Source organism: Centrocercus urophasianus, unplaced genomic scaffold (genome assembly GCF_019232065.1).
Source record: "Centrocercus urophasianus isolate 14NV4802_14NV808 unplaced genomic scaffold, USGS_Curo_1.0 seq_9, whole genome shotgun sequence".
Lineage (NCBI taxonomy): Eukaryota > Metazoa > Chordata > Aves > Galliformes > Phasianidae > Centrocercus > Centrocercus urophasianus.
This window is the reverse complement of record NW_024885532.1, coordinates 23,470,100-23,492,566: the sequence shown is the minus strand read 5'-3', so window position 1 is coordinate 23,492,566 and position 22,467 is coordinate 23,470,100. Positions and strand designations below refer to the sequence as shown.

At 40.1% G+C, this 22,467-nt stretch overlaps 1 protein-coding gene across 3 annotated transcripts in view; it reads right to left on the bottom strand.

The window, feature by feature from the left end:
• FNDC3A (fibronectin type III domain containing 3A) overlaps positions 1-22,467 on the bottom strand; it is a 113,611-nt gene that overhangs the window by 84,408 nt on the left and 6,736 nt on the right. For 2 of the 3 annotated variants that reach the window (XM_042838894.1, XM_042838893.1), the window contains exon 2: positions 13,186-13,314. In XM_042838894.1, coding sequence (XP_042694828.1) covers positions 13,186-13,287 — 102 coding nt within the window. In that variant the 5' untranslated portion in view covers positions 13,288-13,314. Of the gene's footprint in view, positions 1-13,185; positions 13,315-22,467 lie in introns of those variants that run through there. The other variant, XM_042838898.1, reaches the window with a different exon arrangement.

The window sequence follows — 22,467 nt, the reverse complement described above, 5'->3', positions numbered from 1 at the left end:
GAAAGGGAAAAGCATGTTTCCCAATTCTACTATAAAATTTCCTATTTACATATATGCCTGCCTTAAGTAATGCAAGAACCAGAAATACCTTTTATTAGGTATTAATATTTAAGGCATTGCAGGTGACAAAGATTGTTTCCCTCTATTAGCCCCCAGTAAAGAGTGGAACTGAACGGAAATCATCCAGTATTACTTTCTGACAATTTAACATCTGCTGCCTGTAATCCCAACAATAGCAGGGGTCCATTGGCATGCTCTCACTTGTACAAAGACAGCTATGTAAGGGAAAATGCTCATTCCTCTCTCCCTGTGAGAATTTACTTCAAATACCACATATGGTATAAGCCTGTGCTTATGGTCTAAGTCCTGGCCCCTAAGCAGACATGGCAGATGAAAGGGCATCTTAACAACCTGGTACCTGCAATGTGAGAATGTTAGATCACTGACTAGACATTGCCTGAGCCATAGAAAGATTAAACATTATTTGGACAGTATTGTCTGAGCTTTTATATAAAGAGACTCAAGCCTACAGCTCAGTTAAAAGAAAGGCTATTGGAGTATTCTATCTTCAGTTCACATTCTCTGTGATTCATCAGCACAATGTTCTTTACCAAGAAAAAGCTTTCTAGGTCAAGATAACAGTTCTCCATATCCAGCATCATTTTATTACCGAAAACATTTATGTTTAATTTTAAAAGGGGCTGTTTTTTCCATCTGTGTATGGTCTTCTGTTACATGGAATGTTGCAGCTACTTTGTCTCCCCAGAGCATGGTCCAATGAATGGGGAAAAGCAGACACTGAGTCTGGATAATTCCACTGCAGCTCTGAAGCTGATGCACTGTGATTTGTGGGTTTGATGCCCCATTTGCACAGCCCTAAGAGCTACTGATCTCAGAACATTGCAGGACTGCAGTGCTGTTATTCACGAGCTGCACACGAATTGCCAGATGGAACCACAGCTGTGGTCCAGCTAAGGTGATGTCAGTCACAAACGTAGCACAATTCAGTTTTCCAAAATATCTTGTCCATATCATTATGCTGATGAGGCAAAGGACAACTCTTTTTCAGAATGAAACCTGCTAACATTTCAAAAAGTGGTTAAATGGAAAAATGCAAATGATCTACATAACATATATTACTGACAACATAAGACTATAAAATAAGAAGGGAAAAAAAAACCAACAAAGTGACATCAGTTATAAAAGTTGGATTAAAACTATGCCTAGGGTCTCTGGCAACTCAAAACAATTTAAGAATCTCATGCTTTTCAAGAATTTCATTTCCAACTATAACTGTCTTAATGTCATCTTTCATAAGACTGCTCAAACTCCACCTTCTATTAAACCTTCTCCTTCCCTACTTATGCTGGCTGAAAACTGAAAAGTTCTGAAAACTTGACGCTGATTTCTGCATTAGGTGGTATTAATTCATGGCAAGCTAGGCATACATGTCTGTCGTATCTATTCAGAAAAGTAATGCCAGAATTTTTGTCTAAAATCTTGTTTTGTAGCACAAATTACAGAAAACAGGCTTCTCACCCTCACTTACAAATGTCTTACAGATACTGATCGCCACCAAGGAACATTATGCAATCTTCTTAACAATAAAGTTTCACTTTCCTAATGATAAACAGAAAAGATCTGAGTAGTAAAACTTATTAGCAGATCTCCTTTTCCAGAAGTCAGGAAGAAATCCATACAGAATTAAGTGGATATTTAGAATCACAGAGTGGCCTGTGTTGAAAAGGACCACAATGCTCATCCAGTTTCTACCCCCTGCTATGTGCAGAGTTGCCAACCAGCAGACCAGGCTGCCCAGAGCCACATCCAGCCTGGCCTTGAATGCCTCCAGGGATGGGGCATCCACAACCTCCTTGGGCAACCTGTTCCAGTGCATCACCACCCTCTGTGTGAAAAACTTCCTCCTAATGTCTAACCTAAACCTCCCCTGCCTTAGTTTAAAACCATTCCCCGTTGTCCTATCACTGTCCACCCTCATAAACAGCCGTTCCCCTCCTGTTTATATGCTCCCTTCAAATACTGGGAGGCCACAGTGAGGTTCCCCCCGAGCCTTCTCTTCTCCAAGCTAAACAAGCCCAGTTCCCTCAGCCTTTCCTCACAGGAAAGATGCTCCAGCCCTCTGATCATCTTAGTGCACTCCTCTTGACTTGTTCCAAGAGCTCTGCATCTTTCTTGTACTGAGGTCCCCAGACCTGAACTCCAGATGGGGCCTCACAAGAGCCGAGTAGAGGGGGACAAGCACCTCCCTCTCCCTGCTGGCCACCCCTTTGTTAATGCAGCCCAGAACACAGTTGGCCTTCCGGGCTGCAGGCGCACACTGCTGGCTCATGTCCAGCTTCTCGTCTATCAGGAACCCTCAAGTCCTTCTCCACAGGGCTGCTCTCAAAGAGATCTTCCCCCAGTTTGTATAAACACCTGGGATTGCCTCGACCCAAGTGCAGCACCCTGCACTTGGCCTTACTGAACCTAATTAATTTACTTAATATGTTGCAGTAACAATTCACATGCTTGGGATTTAAAGCAAAAAGATGAGAACCAGATTTTTTAATGACAACATGGCTTCTCCTTCAGTTTCTTGAGGCTATCTTGCCAAATTGCAAGACCTCTGGATATTTTCAGGGGTGACAGCAAGCAACTGCCATTTTTCTAAAATGCAGCTGACATAAAAATCAACAAGTGTTTCACCTTTAACTACTGCTCCAACATGCTGCCAGCACCACTGCATGCACTTTGACCACTGACTATCCCTAAAAGTAACTGGGAAAAGGAAGAGGTTGATATATTAAGTACTACTCAGTGGAACCAATATTTGAAACTATACATTTCTGTAAGTCTTTGCTGCTTTGTGTAGTACAGGAGGTTGGAAAGATCTGATAACTGGTGACCATTTCTTCTGGCACAGGGAGCTTTTGTTTATGAAAAAGTTTTAGAAATTCTGCTGTACCCATATGTTTCCCCCCCACACTTCTTCCACATGAAGAGCAGATCTCGATATGAAAGATGAGCTGAAAGCCGATCACAGGATGAGAAAAAATAGATGGTTTGGAGAGCTGGAGCCTTGTTTTGTAAAAATAGAAAGCCTTCTAAGAACCAGTAAAAAGAGAAATGTTAAAATCTGCATCTAATTTCACTGACAAACATGTTCAAGACTTGTCAATGTCTACGTATAACAGTGTCCCTATGCTCCATGTCTCACATTTCATTGCTGAGAAATACTTTTTCTTTTTAATCTACTTCATCTGTTTTGTCTCTTCTCTTCTGTACTACACAATTCTCACAGCTTGGCTAAGCAAAGTTTTATTTGTCTCATTTACAGCAAACCCAATCTGTTTCATTTGCATAGAAACAGGCTGTGGTTAGTAGAAAGTGCACAGATTTGCTACTTAAAGTAATCCCACTGTAATATCTTTAAATCATGAAAAAAAACAAAAGTGTAAGAGTTACAGAAGTGTTTCAAAGGATCTGTATAATGCAACTGACAAACATTTGTGTTTCAAAGTTTTAAGCTAATCCTTGTTTACCAGGAATTAGAAGGATATTGTTAGGAGCAGTCACTTAACTCTGGAACTTTCTGAAACATCTGGTCCTGGTCAGAAGTTACACACATCAACCTCCATAAATAAAAAATACAAGATGTGAACCAGATTATTCTTATTTCACCATAGTCCAATGAACTTGAATTTTACAATGCTAAGCAAACTGAAAGAAGGACAGAGCTCATACTGTGCAGTAAAGTGGTAAGGGCTAAGCTTCCAGCTAATCCTCACAGAGGATGGCCAGTCCCCTTGATAGGCACCTTCCATACGTCTGCTTTATTTAAAACAATCTGAAGCAGAATCAGGGAATAAAGTCATTTAAGTTGTATCCAGACAGATTAAAAGATAGAAGACCGTCAGATTAACTTTGGAAAATGAATTTAACAGAGATTCGTGTCTGAATGAAAGGGACAAACAATTAACACTTTATTGCTCAAGGAACTACTAATATTTGGGTAGACTGTTCCAATGCTTACAGAATCAAGAAGTTCATAGGTGTTAACAACTCCTGCACTTTGCCTGCAAGCTGTACCAGCAGTTGCTGCATATTCTATATCAAATATGTGTTATTTGCCAAAAAGCAACTACTTTGGATGACTGTCTACACCCCTAATCAAGCTGTGAAGGTCTAAATACTATGATGATCTTAAAAAGTACACATTTGAAACAAGCTAAGTTGTCGTGCCAGAATTACAGCGCTGCGAGCATTTTGCCTCCATAAAATGCCTAACAATACATTAAACAAGAATCCTACAAACATCACAAAAGCTGGTTGAGATGAGGAAACTCAGGTTGAAAAAATAGAAGATATGCAAGTGATGATGCAAGTCAATGGCATTCCTCACCTAAAAGAATTTCTTTGTCAGTAATATCTAGACATGTCTGAAAACATGCACAATCAGTCTGGCATTCATGAGAAACAATATACAACGTTATAAAGCAGTCAGGATCAACCTTTGGCCTAGCACTTTAATACATGATTTCAGAAAGGTTATAATGCTACAATTGACTCTCCCCCTGTAGGCTGAGGCAGAGCCATTTCAGCACTTACTCTGATCTCCATCAGGTTTCTGCAGTACAAAAAGAGGATCCAGCAAATGGGAGACACGCTGCATGCCTTACTCTACAGTCAAGAAGTTACTCCAACATCAGGTTACTGGTGGAGAACTTCGCCAAGTGCTTGGCAGCTGAGATCATTCTGCCTGTGCAGTGCTCTGTAATTTATACTGGAGTTATTCCAAAGGATTAAAGAGAAGAAGGGAGAGAAGGTATTGCTGCCTTCTTTTCCCTACATTTTTTGACAAACATTTAGAGTCCAAAACTTACCTGAACAACAACTAGAAACTTGAATTAAAGTAAAAATGCCCTTTTAAAACAATCTCTCTTTTACAATGCAACTGTAAAATTCAGAGAAAAATGTAAACAAAGAAGATGGAAGAGTGTAGGCATCCATCTTCTAAAGAGTTTACAAAATTTTAAAAATATGTAGGCCATCAGTTTGCAAAGAATATGGACAAGAAGAGAGTTTTGTTATTTCCCAGCATTTCTTATGACAGCTCCGTTTGGTGACACAGGAATACGTTAAAAGCTTGTAGTATTAAAGATCACTATTTAAAGTAGGAGTGTTAAATCCGGACTACCAAAGGAAGTGCCAAAGGAAGAACTGTATTCTCAAGTTATTAAAAAAATGCATTTCACACACATACAAATAGGATAGCACGGGTTTTGATGGCACTTCTCAAGTAGTCTCTTGCAGCCCCCCTTCTTTCTGTCTCCCAGAAGTTCTCCCCACACACTCAGATTCGGGTATTGCTGCACATCAAAACACTGCACGACAACACGAAACAGCGTTAGGAAAGAAACCGAGGGCTCTCTCCTAGATTCAGTGAGGTTAGGAAGGCTCAGCCTGTACTGACCAAGTGATGCAAACTCCACAGCCTATAAATATCTTTCCTGTGTGTTTTCTCCTCTACTTTCAAAAAGAAAGAGAAAGAAATTAGAGCCAAAGGCTTTTTTTTTTTTTTTTTTTTTTTTTTTTTACTGTGGTGCATAAACCAGAATCTACTTCATCCCTAAGGACGTCATTCTGACTGCTCTATGAAATGTGTAACTCTGGAATATGCAGAGGCTTAGATGGACTTTGCCCACTTATAAATTAAGAAACTCCTCAGTCACCATGAGAAACAGGCTTAGCTAGCAAGGGATGCACTTCAGATGAATTTCAGCCATTAAAGGAACTTTGCAAAGCAGTTACATTTTTGTTTTGCAGAGAGATTACAATAGCTACCTTTTGAAGAACAGACAAAAGTACTGAGGACTACTCTGTATGTTTTTGACTCTGGCATTCAGATCCTGGGGTCCACTTAACATTAAACGTCCAATGGAAGGAATGAAGCAATCACCATGCCTGAGACTAAACAGGACACCCTTCCAAATGTTGATGACAGAGCAGCAAAGACTCAGGAACTGGGAGCACCTGCAACAGACTGCAGAGAGGAACTGGGCTACCTCAATGCTTGTAGCCACAGGTTGTTTGCGCTTACTCATCTCATTAAATAAAGCACTTCAATATAGGCACAGCTCTTTAGTCACCTTACTAAAACAAGACAGATATCAGCTTCCACTAAGTGCTTATTTCTCCCCATTGACTGTACTTGCAACCTAGAGTGACTAACACTTGACTTTAAATCTGATTTTCCCATGTCTCCCACATCTCCAAAATGTCAGCTTCCAGAGGCTCATTCCACAAGGGGAAGCCATGTCACAAGTATCTTGGGAGGAATCTAACTAAACTAGAGACTAAAACTGTTCTAGGATTCACAGCACACAAATTAAATCAGATGTTTAGAAAGAAAGAGGACTATCAGAGAAGCTTTGTGAAACTACTTAATTCCACGAGTCTTCCTACTGAATACAAGCAGGAAGGCTGAGAACTACACAGCCTTTGTTCTCCTTTCTACATTTTTTTTCAGCTGGTAAATACTAAAATATATTCAGATGCAAATATTAATTGTGCACTAAATCCAATGCTGCTTTTTACTTACCATCTAAGAGCAATACAATATTCGTACCTAACTAAAAAATGAGGGCATTTTGAATTCTATCACTTTCTGCTGAGAACAAAGACCTCTTCTTCAAATGTAAAGCAAGTTTTCAATGCATTTGCAATCAAAGATACAGCTTAAATGCACAAGACAAAATTGCTTTCAAAGGCAAAAAGCAGTCTACATTTAAGACTTCACTCTTCCCGACCAAAAGAATATGAAGGATTTAGAGATACAGCAAGGATTAAATAATCTTTGGGCATCAAAACTCACATCCTTTTTACAGCCTTTTCTAAAAAACTCATAACGGACTTTTACAGAAAGTATCTTTTGCATATGAAATGTCCAAGATAAGTTTTACATATCTTTCAGTGATGACTGCTACACAGAACTACTAATAAACACTGCAAAAAAAAAAAAAAAAAAATCAGCTTGACAATCACCTTCTGTACATTGGAACTGCAGTATTCTATGCAGAAGAGTGTTAGTGATTCCAGTGGGCATAATTCTGTTGCATTTCAGTGCTATGAAGTCACTGAAGTATGGAAGAATAATTGTCAACTAAAACCAGCTTTAATGAGTCCCTGAAAAAGTTCGACATATACGCTAATCCAATAGAGCCAAAGGGGAAGTAAAAAAATAAGACAGAAGCAGCCATGCATGTACTCTATGAAATCAAAACAAAGATAAAAGGAAGGAAAAGAGCACAATATGGAAAGCTGTGGGAACATTCATAACAGTGTATGTTTTTAAACAACATTTAGCACAGATTATTTTCTTAGAGGAAAAAGATTATGCAACACATGCAGTTGTAGGCTTGACTTCCAGCAGCAAGGCAAAACCAAAGCAAGCTGGAACTTGATTATATACCATATGCCTTTCAGAAACAGAAGCAGCAGATGAAAAACTGAGGAAAAACATTCAGTAACCCGATTCAGATCTTTATTACCTTTCTGCTTTAACCCCGCCTATATAATCAGAAAGTCATAAAAGGGAATTTTTAGAAGTACTTGCTTTCATTGCTGTCTGACCAAAGACTTTAAAAGGTTAATGCCAACTTTAAGATCAAAGTCTTCATACTCAAAGAAATCCATTTTAGAAATACTAACTTGTAGATTTAATGCTAAATATCTATTTAATTCAAAGAATTTGCAAAACTCAATTTGCACTTAAACTCATATACTGCATATACTGCGTATACAACACACATTCCATATATATTACACAAAAACATCCAGGCTGGATGTGGCTCTGGGCAGCCTGGTCTGGTGGTTGGCAACCCTGCACATAGCAGGGGGGTTGAAACTGGATGATCACTGTGGTCCTTTTCAACCCAGGCCATTCTTTGATTCTATGATAAACAAAGTAAGCAACCAGCTTCATAACCTGAAGGTATGACTTTTTGGTGGTATCTCACTGAGAAATAAAGCTGACTAAAGGTCAAATGCTCTGTGCCCCATGCCTCAAAGAAAAGGAAACATTTAGGAGAGGGCTACTCAGAGTGTTATCCATTTCTTGGTAATGAAGGACACCAATTTTAGACTGGGATGTCTCTCCGCAACTTAACGGCTTTAGTGGGAAGGTGCAAAGAGGGTTAGAACTGGAGGGCTGCTGCAAACTTCTGTCAGTAATTTATTGTTTTGTCTTGGGAAGAGCACTGGGTGCAGTAGGGACTGTCTGAAACAATTTAACTCCAATTTACTATCAGGAAAACAAAGAACCTGTTAAAGAAAAAACGAACTTTCCTCCACATTTTCCTGGGTGGTTCGCTCATCTCCACCACAAAACCAGGACTATCCTTCACATCCAACCCCAGTAATAACCAGTAAAGCCGCACTGGAGAAATCAGCCTTACATGAACAATCCCAAAGCACTTCTGTCCTCATACAATGCTTTCTTAGTATAAGCTGGTTTTTCTCAGCTTCTCCATATTTCATACCCATCGTTATCACTAAGACTGAAGGAGTACACTACCCATTTTACCACATACACTACCACATTAAACACAGTGGTGATACAGTGTAAAAGCAGTGCATAATAAACTGAGAGGAGCTAACGGGCTCCAAATCTGCTCTTCCTTTTCTTCAGTTTCGTACTGTGAAACTAACATCAGCTTCTCTGAAACTCATCTTGTGAACTGTTTTGTTTTAAAATAGGGTGGAAAGTTTCAGCTTTAACCTGATCAAGCTCTTCTTTTCTATATGTGACCTTTCATCTTAACACATTCCAATATTTGTACTACTTCAAGTTTAAACTGCTAGCAGAGCTTTAAGTACTTGAAATAGATCTTGAAGATATGTACTGTTCTAGAAAAACATTGAATGGTCTTTATCACTTCAGTAACTCATTTACTGCTCCTGCTGAGTCCAATCACAATGCTATCAACAAGGCTTGCTGCTGGGTCCTTGGCTACTTGGGTCACAACAACTCCATGCAATGGCAAGGGCTTGAGGAGACAAAAGTGCCTGACAGAAAAGGACCTCAGGGTGCTCATCACAGCCGGCTGAACATGAGCTAGCAGAGCGTTCAAGTGGTTGAGAAGGCCAATGGCATCTTGGTGTGCATTAGAACTTGTGCAGCCAAGAGGAACAGCAAAAAGCTGGTGAATGACTAGAAGCAAGAGAACAGCTGAGGTAATTGTGGTTGTTTAGTCTGGAGAAGAGGAAGCAGAGGGGAAACATTATTACCCTCTGCAACTATCTGAAAAGAAGTTTTAACAAGGAGGGTGTCATTTCCTCAGATGACAAGTAACAGGATGCAAGGAAATGGCCTCAATTTGCACCAGGGAAGGTTTAAATTGAACAGCAGCAAGGATTTCTTCACAGAGAGAGTGGCCAAGCACTGGAACAGGCTACCCAAGAAAGCAGCAGAGCTCCTAGCCCTGGAGTTAAGAGACATAGGAATGTGGCACTGAGTACACACTAGAGTGATGGGGCTCCATTGTAAAACAAACAAACAAACAAAGTGACCTAATATTCAGGTTAAAATATTTTTCAAAACACATGAAAAACACCCAACTGCTTTATACTTCAATACATTTCATTTGAAGATGTATACATACTTCTTTCATCAGTATAACAAAATTATTTGTTATGTTTGTATTGTAATCACAGAATGGCTTGGGGTGGAAGGGATTTCAAGGATCATGAAGCTCCAACCCACCCATGCCACACGCAGGGCCACCAACCTACACATTTAATACTGGACCAGGCTGCCCAGGGCCCCATCCACCCTAACCTTGAACACCTCCAGAGATGAACAGGGCATCCACAACCTCTTTGGGCAGCCTGTTCCAGCACCTCACCACTCTCATAGTAAAGAACTTCTCCCTGACATCCAACCTAAATCTGCCCTCTCTCAACTTAAAACCATTTCCCCTTGTCCTGCTGTTATCTACCCTTTCAAAGAGTTGATTCCCCTCCTGTTTGTAGGCTCCTTTTAGGTACTGAAAGGCTGCAGTGAGGTCACCCCACAGCCTTCTTTTCTGCAAGCTGAACAAGCCCAGCTTCCTCAGTCTGTCTTTGTAGGGAGGTGCTCCAGCCCTCTGATCATCTTTGTGGCTCTCCTCCGGACCCTCTCCAACAGCTCTCTGTCTTTCTTGCATTGGGAGCCCCATATCTGGACACAGTACTCCAGATGGGGCCTCATGAGGGCAGGGAAACAATCACCTCCCTGTTTCTGCTGGCCGCTTTTCTTCCGATGGAGTCCAGGATATCATTTGCTTTCTGAGCTTCAAGAGCACACTGCTGGCTCACGTTGAGTTTTTCATCCACCAAGACTCCCAAGCCCTTCTCTGCAGGGCTGCTCTCAAGGACTGCTTGATACAAGATGCTGGTAAATTCTGTCTGCCCTTCCCATGGACAAGCCTTAATTTGGCAACCCTGACAAAGGAAACGGCACCTTTAATTCTGAATTGCCCATGTTTTACATACAGAAACCTTTTTCTACATAATGATGGCTTTTTAATCAGCAGATATAAAAGGGGTTTCCAGCAAAATTTCTTGCCACTGAAAAAAAAAAACCCACACCTGCAAATCCTTCATGAGTCACGTATAAGACAGAAAAGAAGGACAGAAAACAGGTCATGACTTTCACTAGTCACTAACACAAACCAGTAGGCAATGTTAGTTACCACAAAAGGAAGAAAAATGATCGCCGAAGGGCTGACCAATGCTTGCTGAAAATGTATTTTTCCTTTTAACTGAAAAACACTAGAACTATCCGTTCCTCTTTAGACAACAGTTCTATGAAGAAACTTTATTTTTTTAAAGAAGGGACACCTACAGTATACATGCAATCATGAAATCCCACAACTTTCCCACAACGCCAGCATCAGTAAAAGCTATCAGCAACTGTCCACCTCATTGCTTGTCATGGGGCAGAATACTGTTTACTATCTTCAGTGAACACCTGCAAGATGGGACACAGTGCATCATCAGCAAGTCTGCAAGTGGCATAAAGTCTGGAAGAGGAGTTGATAGTTGTTCTGCCAACTAGGAAAACCTCAACTAGCAAATGAAATGGACCAGCAGGCATCTTTGGGTTCAGCCGAGGGAAACACAAAGTCCCACCTCTGGAGAAGAACAACCTCATGCAACAGTACCTACCATGTCTGGAAAGTGGCTTTACAAAACTGGACCTAAGGTTCCAAGTGGACAAGTTGAATGTGAGCCAGCAATGCACCCTCATAGCAAAGGTCAACAGCTTCCTGAGCTGCATGAAGCTGCATAGTCCAGTATTAAATGTGGAGGTTGGTGGCCCTGCATGTGGCAGGGGGGTTGGAGATTCAGGATCCTTGAGGTCCTTTCCAACCCTGGCCATTCTGTGATTCTGTGAAGTAGAACACTGCCAACAGGCCAAGGGAGGTGATCTTTTCCACAGCTAGAAGCTGTGAGATCTGGAGTAGCAGGCCCAGTTCTGAGCTCCTTGGTATGAGAGACATGGACATATTGCAGCAAAAAGCTACAAACATGTTGAAAGAACTGTAGAGTTTGATGTGTAAAGAGAGACAGAGCTGGGAGTGTTCAGCCTGGAGAAGAGAATGTTCAGGAGAGGATTTTATTATCAGTGTGCATGAATACCTGAGAGCAGAATGGAATAAACAACACAGCCTGAGTCTTCTTAATAGCTCTAGTGACAGGACAAAAGATAACGTGCACAAATTAAAATAAGAAACTCCAACGAAGCCTAAGAAATTATTTCATTCTGAGGGTGGTTGGGAAATAAACCTGTGAAGTCAATTTTCTTGGGGAATATGTAAATCCCATCTGGACATGGCCCTGGGCGACCTGCTCTAGTTGACCCTGCTTTGAGTAGGGAAGGTTTGACAACGTGATCTCCAGAGATTCTTCCCAACATCAAGTAATGTGCTACATGTCTACGAGAAGTTTTCAACAACAGTAGAAAAAAAAGAATATTTACATTCAGGTGAAAAAAATAAATGGTGGAATGCTTAACTTTACATACGCATATTTTGTTCCTTTCTGTTTGCAAGGCTTCAAAATTAAACTACACAAGGCAGAACATGCAAGAAAATAGTAACATTCATTTCCTTGCATGTTACAGGTTACTGCTTCTCAAATTCCGTATCTGAAAGCAGAACTGGGAGAAAGCAAGAGTAAGTATTGCCTCTTCTCTCTTTTTCTGGAATGTTCTGCCTGTGCATTTAGTAAATGAGATTTCTCAGCATTTAAGCTTGTTCTACAAATATCTCACTGCAGCCCAAACCCAATTTCACGAACTGCTGCAATCAATGCTCCAATCTCATTTTACATTTCTTTCTTATTTTTACCCTACAAAACAATTCAACAATTCCTCTTTATGATAACTAAAGATCAAACAAGAGACCAGCAGACTCCTGTCATCACAGACAGTGATCTCTCAGTCTGTTCAGATGCTCCATGACAACTTTGTTTTTCACCCCTTTTCTTCCATTAGAAGCTGTTCCAGAATCAAGCTACTCTGGAATCTAAAATATTCTTCTGAAGTTAAAGATGGGGAGAATTATTATTTTATACACACACACACACACATACAGTTTCTCTCTGGAGCTGACCCTTCTAAAGCATTACAAAACTGCAGTTGTGTTTTTCTTAGTCATCAGCTTGACTGTTTTTCCATAACAGAATACTTCAAAAAGTATCCAGGCAGACACAAACATACAAGAGCAAGTCCCACCATTCAAGATGCCCACTTTTAAGGAAGACAGTCACTCTAGAGGCCAAAGTTGTTAGCATGTGTGTGAGCTAATAAGCTCTAACACAGGGTGAAGCTTATCAATCTCAACAAGGTCATGTGATAATGTAAATATGTAGCTTCTAAATTAAGACTTGGCCATGGCTCAACAGCTTGGCAGCTGCCTAGTCTTGCATTTCTATGAAAACATTCTTTCAGAAGACAGTTTTTCTGCTTCATACTCTTAAAAAAATCTCTTTTCTGCACTAATTCCATCTTCAGCTCAGTCCCTCAAATACATTAATGACCAGAGCTACATAAAAATTCTCAATATGAAGATATTCCAGTACCAATATCAATGATGCTGTTGGAAAAGGGGAAGGAAAGAGAAGATACTGAAGTTTTCTTACCTGTTGTGCTCCATCCCCGCTAACAATAGGGGAAGTTAGAAGAGGGATTTCACTACTTAAAATCGAACTGGTATCCAGTAACGGTGGGTGCTCTGCCATCATCGACGGTACACAAATTCACAAGATCACCTGCAAAGAAAAAGTTACTCAAATGGTTAAACTATACATATCTCTGAAGAGTTATCCTTCAAAAACAGCCTCATGTGAGATTTGTTTGTTTTAAATTACAAAGTTGCACACACCTTAAAACACACCTATGCTTCCACAACATCTCAGCAAGCATGTAAGCTTGAAGATGATGCTTCATCGGCTAGGAAAAGCCGTACTTACACAGAGGGTAGGTTTAGACCCCCTCTAGTGGCTGAACCTCAGAAGATCCATCACAGCTTTTGAGATACGAAACCAGATTTTTTAACCTTTGATAACAAAGCAAGAGTTTTGTCCAAATTTGACTGGCACTACTGACAGAACGCCTACTGGAAAGGTATGAAAACAGAGCAATTGCCTTAGAGATTAGACATACTGTATGTTTGTTTATATCACAGTGGTACCAACTGACATCTATAAACAGGGGCAGCATCAGTACTATTATTTATTTTCTTCTTGTTATTCCCCCAACCTAATTTTTCCATCAAAAGAGAGAGGCATAACTGAAAGGTCCGAGTGAGATGAATGAATTCTTAGGTACAATCTTATAGCTGTACTTTTACAAATAAATTCAAATTGAAGTCACATTGTTTTGATAGCCAGTAGGCAGTCCTTTAATAACTTTATAAGCAGCTAAAAACTGCAAGAAAAATAAACAGAGGCAAGAGGTCCAGGAAAGCAGTGAGCCACTTCAGCTTTGATGAGTGTCAAAGTAACAGCAGCAGAAGGAAAATCCAACTAAGCTTATTTATCTGTGACATTAACCAGCCATTAAAAAAATAATAATGTGGTTTATATGCTGTTGTGGTATGAGGACTTAAGACAAGATGAAGATAACAGTTTTTCCATGCAGGAAATGTGTATTATGAGTCAAGTGGCTTCTGTAATTCTACTTCATTTAAAAATATCACCAATATCACTGAGTTACATTGGTTTAGTGTACTCTTCTCAATTCTGTCCCATAGACCCTTACACTTGGTTTTTGAAATAAAAGAAGAAAAAAGCAATCAACAATAATAAAGAAACTGATATTTCTTAACAAAACAAAAACAGATGGAAAAAAATCCAATAGAGGCAAGTTGTATATCCAGAATTCCCATGTCAGTTACATTTTCCATCTTGAAAACAGTGCTTAGCATCAAATTTATACGTAAAGATTAAGCTGGGGAAAAGCTTAGACAGAATTTCTAAAGCAGAACTGCCTCCCTCCATCAGTACTTACAGCAGCCTGGTGAAACAAACCAGGGACAGTTTTAAAAGTTACACAGTCCAACAGTCAGTAAGATTACTTGAGCTCATCTGGCTAATGAAACTCTCTTACAAACACTTCTAATACTAAAACACCATCTGTTCACAGAGATGTTTACTTACAGTGTATAGCTTGCTTTAAATGAAAAATACTTGACAAAATTCGAGGGATAGAGCCAGTTGAATGACTCCAGTAGGACGTTCCAGAGGTGTTACTTGATTAATACCAAGAGCTGCTCTTACAGCTTCCTGCACAGAGGTGTCTCAATCTCTACCCCAGCTATACATATACAGCGCAGTCTGGCTGTTTCCATGCTGAAGATTGTCCTACTATAAAATTATGAACTCAAAGAAAGAAAAAAATAAAGCCTTCTGCAATGATTTCAGATACTTCAATTACTTTCTTGGTCTACTCTAAACTTTGGGGAAAAAAAAATCCCTCTAGGTTAAGTGTCTTTGAAACCTAACTGTGATTATTTAAGAATTCATCACCACTTATGCTAAGCCATTTCACAGAAACACAGAATCACCAGGAGGTTTTAGAAAAAACCTCCAAGATCATCCCATCCAACCGTCCGCCTACCATCAACATCTCCCCACTAAATCCTGTCCCTCTGTACATCTAAACTTTTATACCTCCTTAACCAGGCCAATTAGTCTCCCAGGCAATGAGGACACAGTTTTCTATTCCTACCCTTCTTTAAAAGCTTTTCCCCACATCAAAAAAGTCCTCCAGGCTACCATCAATCCCCACAGCTTGTGCAGGTGGCAGAGGGCTGATGAGAGCTACTTGGATCATCTTTCAAGCTAGCAGGTTTGAAGGTAAGCTTCCCAGGATAATATCCAATGACTATTTAAGCAGGGGTTAGAATTAAGACGTATCCTTTCTCCCATGGTAGCTGCAAACAAGCTTGTCCTGTGCCACCTCTTAATCTCACAGGTATAGAACCAGCTATAGTGTCAGCAACAAATTGATTAAAATACTCCAGACTGTAATACAGCACTCTCCTGGGTCTACACAGACATGGATTTCCTCAGGTTTAATTTGAATCAAGCTCATTTTTCCCAAGCTATCCTGCTAATGACTAGATCCTAAGATAAAAGAGTGGCTTCCTGGCTTCCTTTATCACACAGTGATTTTTGCCTGAGTTTGTAACTTGTGATGCAACAGTTGATGTACTTGCAACATTTATTGGGCCTAAACCAAAACACACCCATCAAACTGGACATTGATGAGAATCAAACATAACCCAAACCAACACAAATACTACTGCCATGATCACTTCTTCAGCTCTTCCAACATGGGAACAGCACTGGACATATTTAACATTCGTACCAAGATTCATTCATTAATTTTTTTGCAAGTGCTTAAATATGTGATTTGCAAGAAACTGAGGTTCCTATAGGCACCCAAGTACTGAGGCTGATTGCACACAGACTTTAGTGCTTTAACTGGGACACAGCTAAGTTCCATGTTGGATCTGAGGGTTTGATTTATTCTGGAGATGAAGCACTGCTGCTCATTGATAAGCCCTGACAGGAGGTACCAGGCATAGTGTTATTCCTGACGTCCTTCACCATAATAGAAGTGCTACCTGGCAGGCTGGGTAATCAATCTAGAGAAAGAAGTAAATCAATGTTTTCTTGACAATACAATATTAGATTTCTTCGCAATGCCACAGTCTTAAGTCTCACACAAATGTAGACCAATGCTATATGCATCAAAAACCTTCTCTTCACCAGTGGTTAAGAGGCACCAACCTGTAGACACTGGTGTTCTCTGCCATACCTGTCAGTAAGATGTGGTACGTCCACCACCTGCAGGTGCTTTCTCTTTAGCTATGAGAACAAGAACTGACATGAATGTGTAAAGATAGAAGAATCGAGCAGCAGCAGATGTCAGATACAACAGAAAAGGTTAGCATCAAAATAATAAAAGTTCAATAAACCTATCTTAGAAAAAATACAATTATACCACGTTTGATCTAAGGGTATCAAGTGGGCACAGAACTTTTATATCAACAGAACCAGCTACCTTGCACTCAGTTTCTGGAATCCAGAGCTTTGAAAAAAAGACCTCTATATAACCTGAATCCTGGGTAAGACTCAGAAGTCAGGAAGAAAACCATTCTTACATTAAAAAGCCTACTGTAAAAGGGCAAATGGGACAATCTACAGCCAACAGTGATCTGACACCAAGCAGGTTCGCAGTCAACACTGCATACATATTATTTGTAAAGAATTAAATGGTTGATGAAAGTATCTTATCCAATTAACTTGATCAGAATCTTCTGGTGGAATGTTTTTGACAAAGGTTCTGATAAAAGCACTGGTATAACAGTCAGACCTTTTCAGCATTACACATTTTTCCTGAAAAAATCATTACACGGATTAGAATTGGAATGACAGCTGTCAAAAATATTAATGGTAAATGTAGAATTACAGAACAGGTGAGCTTCTAATAGGATGAGAAGGATTAGTTCGAGGCTTCTCACTGTGGATGTTTTTAACTTAGGAAAAAAAATGAAAAAAAAAAAAAAAAAGAAAAAGAAAAAAACTCAGGAAAAAAATGAAAAGGAAGTTAGAAGGAAGTCTGGAAATGACAACCATAACAGCAATAAAGGACTTCAAGATTTTACTATACTAAAATAGCATGAATACTTAAACAGCTAGGCATAACAAAAAGTTTTAATTACATAAAGGTAAAGCTATTCTTTCTAGAAAGAAAGATTAACTGAATCCTGAGAAGGGCTGATTCTTAGAAGGACAATATAATAGAAATGGACAGCCAGAAAAGCACAAGCTCCCCCAAAAAACCATTAACGAGTTACATCCATAAGAGAACCTCATTTAGCAACAAGGACAATATTTTTCCTGCCTCTGGCTGCAAATAAGCTGGAGCTCTACTGTAACCATTTAACAAGCTTTGTCTCCAACACCCTCACTTGAAATTGTTGGTATTTGTTCAAAAGAATACTAAGAGTGACTGGGACTTCTTGATAATACTGTTCCATGTGAAAAATACCCCAGGAATTTGGGTATCTGGACTAAGAGCACCACAAGGTCTGCTTCTGCAGACCTGGATGCAGTGACTGCAAAAGTTACCAATAACCTACCTTCAAGTGAACGAGGCTAGAGACTGCACATGCCCTGACACAGACAAACACAGGTAGACTAGATACAACATACTGCTAAGTACGTGCATACCAACATTTTCACCTTACTGTGAATAAAACTGCTCCTGCAACTCTTGACGATAGAGCTGCTTTTCATCTCCACCTGGTTTCCCAATGTATTCAGAATCTGAGGTCCTGAGGAAGAGAAGCAGCTTGCATTAGGACAACAGATGAGTTCACTAGTCTTGTCAAGGCCACTGAAAGCTAACAGGTAGTAGAGGAGGGGGTAAAGCAAAGAGATAAATCTAAGGATTTATGGCCAACTGCACTGTTCTAGTAGATTAAAAAGGACCAGAAAAGCAAGACACCTTAGATGAATAGACAGATAATGCTGTTGCTATGCACAGAAGCAGCTGAGACAGTTTTCTGCTAGTAGCCCCTTAAAGGCACAGTTATTTAGAAATACAGACTAACTCGTGCGCAGCATAACTGCTGCATAAACAGCTTTTTTTTTTTTTTTTTTTTTTTTTTTGTCTTGGTACTAAATATTCTTAGTTGTGGACATTCAAAGTGCAATGCAGGATTCTTTCAGAATCCACACTGAGGCTGCAGTAGTGTTCAAGGAAGACGCTGCCTCCCACCCATCCCTATTACCCCAAATTGCACTGCTGCTCATTTTCCTCATCTTATGAAAACTTTCTAGTCAAGTTTTCTAAAGTCTACCAAAGCTGAAACAATGTGAAAGCATCTGAATTTCCTATATATAACTTGTTTAGATACTCCAGGGGTGGTGTCTGAGGAAACATTAAAGAATCAATTGTACTAACAAGCCAGAAGACCATGTGACATTAAGGCTCAAAGGAGTTCTACTCAATAGTATGCAAGTATATATTCCTAAATTAAAATGACAATTAAACAATCCTTAAATACCTTCTGATTAGCTCCTTAAACACTTGTATTCCTCTCCAATACATACAACTCTGACTGCTACTCGGTCAGCTGTTCATTAAGGGTTAAAGAACATTGCAAGGCTGAGATCACTGGGCAGTGCATTTCCTCTGCACTGAAAAGGCTCAGCCTTTCCATCCCCAAGAGTCCAGCAGCTGATCTTAACGACAGCCTTTGAAAACACATCAGCATTAAATCAGCTGGATCACCAAGGCAAAAGAACATGAGTCAGCAGCACGCACTCTCGTAGCAACGCATGCTGGCAGCATGCTGGGCTGCGTTAGCAGAAGCACTGGGAAGGTGCTTATTCCCAGCCAGTCAGCACTTACAAGGCAGCACCTGGAGCACCACGTCCAGCTTTGCTTTTCCCAGCAACCCCCTCAATATGAGAGAAGTGCCCCAAAGACAAACAGGCTTAAGCAAATGACAGCCCAGGAAAAGCTATGAAAACTGGAGAAGACTGGGAGTCACCTACCTGCTGGATTCCACTACTTATAGGGTCCCTAAGAAGAACTCAAACCAAATTCTTCCTGGAAGCAAACAGCAGAAGGAGGAGAAGTGACGAACAACTACGGGACTGGAAATTTTATCTGATCAGAAGGCAAAAAGGTATCTTCATAGTGAGTTGTGCAGTACTGACACAGGCTGTTCTGAGAGGCTGCAAAATATCAATCCTGTAGACCAGGGGTCTCCAAAGTGAGGTGCATGTATCCAATGGGGTGGGAAAGACAGTCCCTTGGGATGCAGAAGAATGTGTTTCTTGTACTATCAGTATATAAAAGACTTTATTTAAAAAGTGTTCTTTCAATCTTTATCACATTTATTACGTACCTATTAGTACACGTTTATAAATTTAAAATAAGCGTACAGATATTCGGGGCACATATTAAAAAACACAATCAAAACATTTGGAAATCACTCTTGTAGAAGGTCAAAACCTGACACACAAGGTCCTGATGAACTGCAGTAAGCAGTCTCTGACAGTGCCTTCTGGAGCAACCTTCTCTAAACACCAAAATATTAGAAAATCACCACGTACCATGCCATGCTAAAGTTACACAGCTTTCATAGCTCAGAACCTGGAGAACCACCCTCCATGCTGGTTGCTGGTTACTCTGGTGCCAATGGCTCTTCCTCAGTTTGCCATTTACAGGGCGCTTCTTCCTCTTCACCCAACTTACACACATTACCACAACATTCACAGCAACTTAATACTCTGATACTTTAATTCCATCAAATCTGGTGACCAACAGCTATGTTTATTATTACAGAGACTGCAAACAAGGTCCTTGATTCCACAGAACACGAGGTCAGGAGGTGAGCAGTGAGAAGACCAAGGATGCAACACAGAAAGGTACAGCAAAAGGAACAGGCTCAATGAAATCAACACTAAGTATTTCCAAATAGCGTGATGATATTAAACTACAAGTGACAATAATGGTTCCATTCCAAGATTTCTCTGTCAGTAGAGAAGTTTCATACATGCTGCAGCCTGCATCACATTACAGCTGCCAGCACAAGGTTGCCATGAGGTGTTTTCCCAGCAGACAGGTGTGCATTCCTTCCTCACCTGGCTCCTCCTGAAGCTCTGCTCCCCAGGAACCACAGGCACAACATCCTCAGAAGCCCAGGCACCTTCCAATAAGGAGGAAAAGCTGCTCTGAGCAGAAAGCAATTCCTGGTTCTTGGCTTTGCCTAAGGCCAACAACTAAAGAGAATCAAAAAGGCTGTAAAAGCATCGTCCGGTTGCACAGCAAGAAATGCCCTATCTTCCCTTCCCCAACACGAATACAACAGGTTCACTTTCAGTGGGCATCTTGGCAAACAGATGAAATAAGTAGCCCTAAGTAGCCCTGCTTCTTAGCTTAAAGCCTCACATCTGAGTGTCTCTTCTTATGAAGAAGACAAGAGCTACTATTTAAATTTTTCCTGTGCTTTACACATTCATAAGTACTCACCATCCCCATTCTTTAATGACTCCTGAGAGATAAATTTATTATTTCCTACAGGCCTCCTCCTGCCAATTTGAAACCTGTAAAAATTACTATCAAGATTCCTCCTAATCTTTCAAATCAGCCAACCCGTTGAGAAGTCATCAGACAGGGCTGACACGTACAAGGGCCTAGCATGTACAAACAAGCTAAAATGGAGGAAATTCTGAAAACAAAATACACTGCTGCATCCTCGAGGTGAAGAGGAAAGGACAAAGCGTATGTGACAGATGTTACTCACGTCACTTAATGCTCTGCTGGAAAAAGCTGAGATACAGGGATGGTACTGGTACAGAAATTTTAGAATATAATTACCCAGTGATCCATAAGGTTGCACCTGAGCTATTAAAGCTAAAAACAAAAACCAAATTCTCTTCAGCTTGCCTTGTAAAAGAAATCGCAAGCTAGCAGAATGGCTTTTTTCCTCCCTGTAGATTTACCACACTTGCGTGTGGCAATTACAGTAAAGCAGTTTTTGTGCTTTTCAAATTTGAACTAATTTTTTTAAAATTAACGTTCGATTTCTCTAAAATATCTGCTTTGCTTTTTCAGTTTTTCCTATTTTAGAAAAGCAATTCCTGCAAAACTCGGTAAAATGTTTTGTAACAGAATGAAGAAAATTACTATTTTCTGTCAGAAGAAAAGTGCTTTGTGGAACATGTCTATTTCACTGTAATTTGACAATCTTCTTTGAAGTGATGTGAAACAAATGGTTATTCCCCTAAGTCCTGGTGTTTAAAATGCCATGGCTGCAAACAGGTAGATATAAAAAATTATAAGAAGTGTAGTTTTGTAAAGTGAATCAACAGCAACAAACCGACAACAGTAGAAACTGCAAATCAGAACAGTTGGGAATGAAAATGCATTGGAAAGCATTTTCATAAGCAATGCAATTCCCTGAAGGTAAAAAGAATCCATAGCCTCTACGATGAGTAAGAATATACTTCACTCACAGCTCTCAAGTGAAGTCACACATCTTCACTAAGTACAATTCTCAATTAAATCCAAGAAACCATACACATACCATACACATCTCTGTTCCCCCTGTTACTTCAGGGACACGGATATTACAAAGTATACAATGAACACAACACAATCATGGGGAAAACAGTGATTTGTGAGCAACCCTGAGTTACACTGGAACAGCCAGAACTGGTTCCAAGTCCCTCCCCACAGTCACTGTCTGCTCTCCTCAACACAGCAATAGCCACAACTGTAAAGCTTTGTTGTGGGAGCCAAGAGTATTATAATAAATCAATACCTGCATCAGGTTGCCTTCATACTGCAGGTTGCAAACTGTAATGATTTAGGAGCAGCTTGAAGTGCAGTTCATGGATTCATGTCACGGGTACTATTACCTATATGAGAATGCACAGTAGATAACTGGAAACATTCCAGATGTTCAAGTTTAATGCATTTCTATTTATGAGCCAGCAATTTTTGAACCTCAGCCAAACAGGCTAGGCTCTTATTAACAGCTAATGTAGGAAACCAAACCTGTGAAGGTGAGGACTCCATAGAGAAGAACTACTAAATACGGATAAATCAGTCTTCTGCGAAGGGACAATATGCTCACGGATGCTCACACTTCTCATCTAGTCTAGCACTTAGACTGTAAAATGCTTGATTGTATGCATCACAATCAATGCAGTGGAGACTACCTGAAAACACCACATAGTGGTTTTTAATGTTACCATTACTAGGTTGTTAATAAACCACCCACAGCCCACATCTGGATGAAGCACACAACTTGAAGTGATTGCATAAAAAGAGTTCAGGACTTTCCAACAATTTGCCCCTCCCTCATACACTGACAGAGAAGAGAAGCCAAA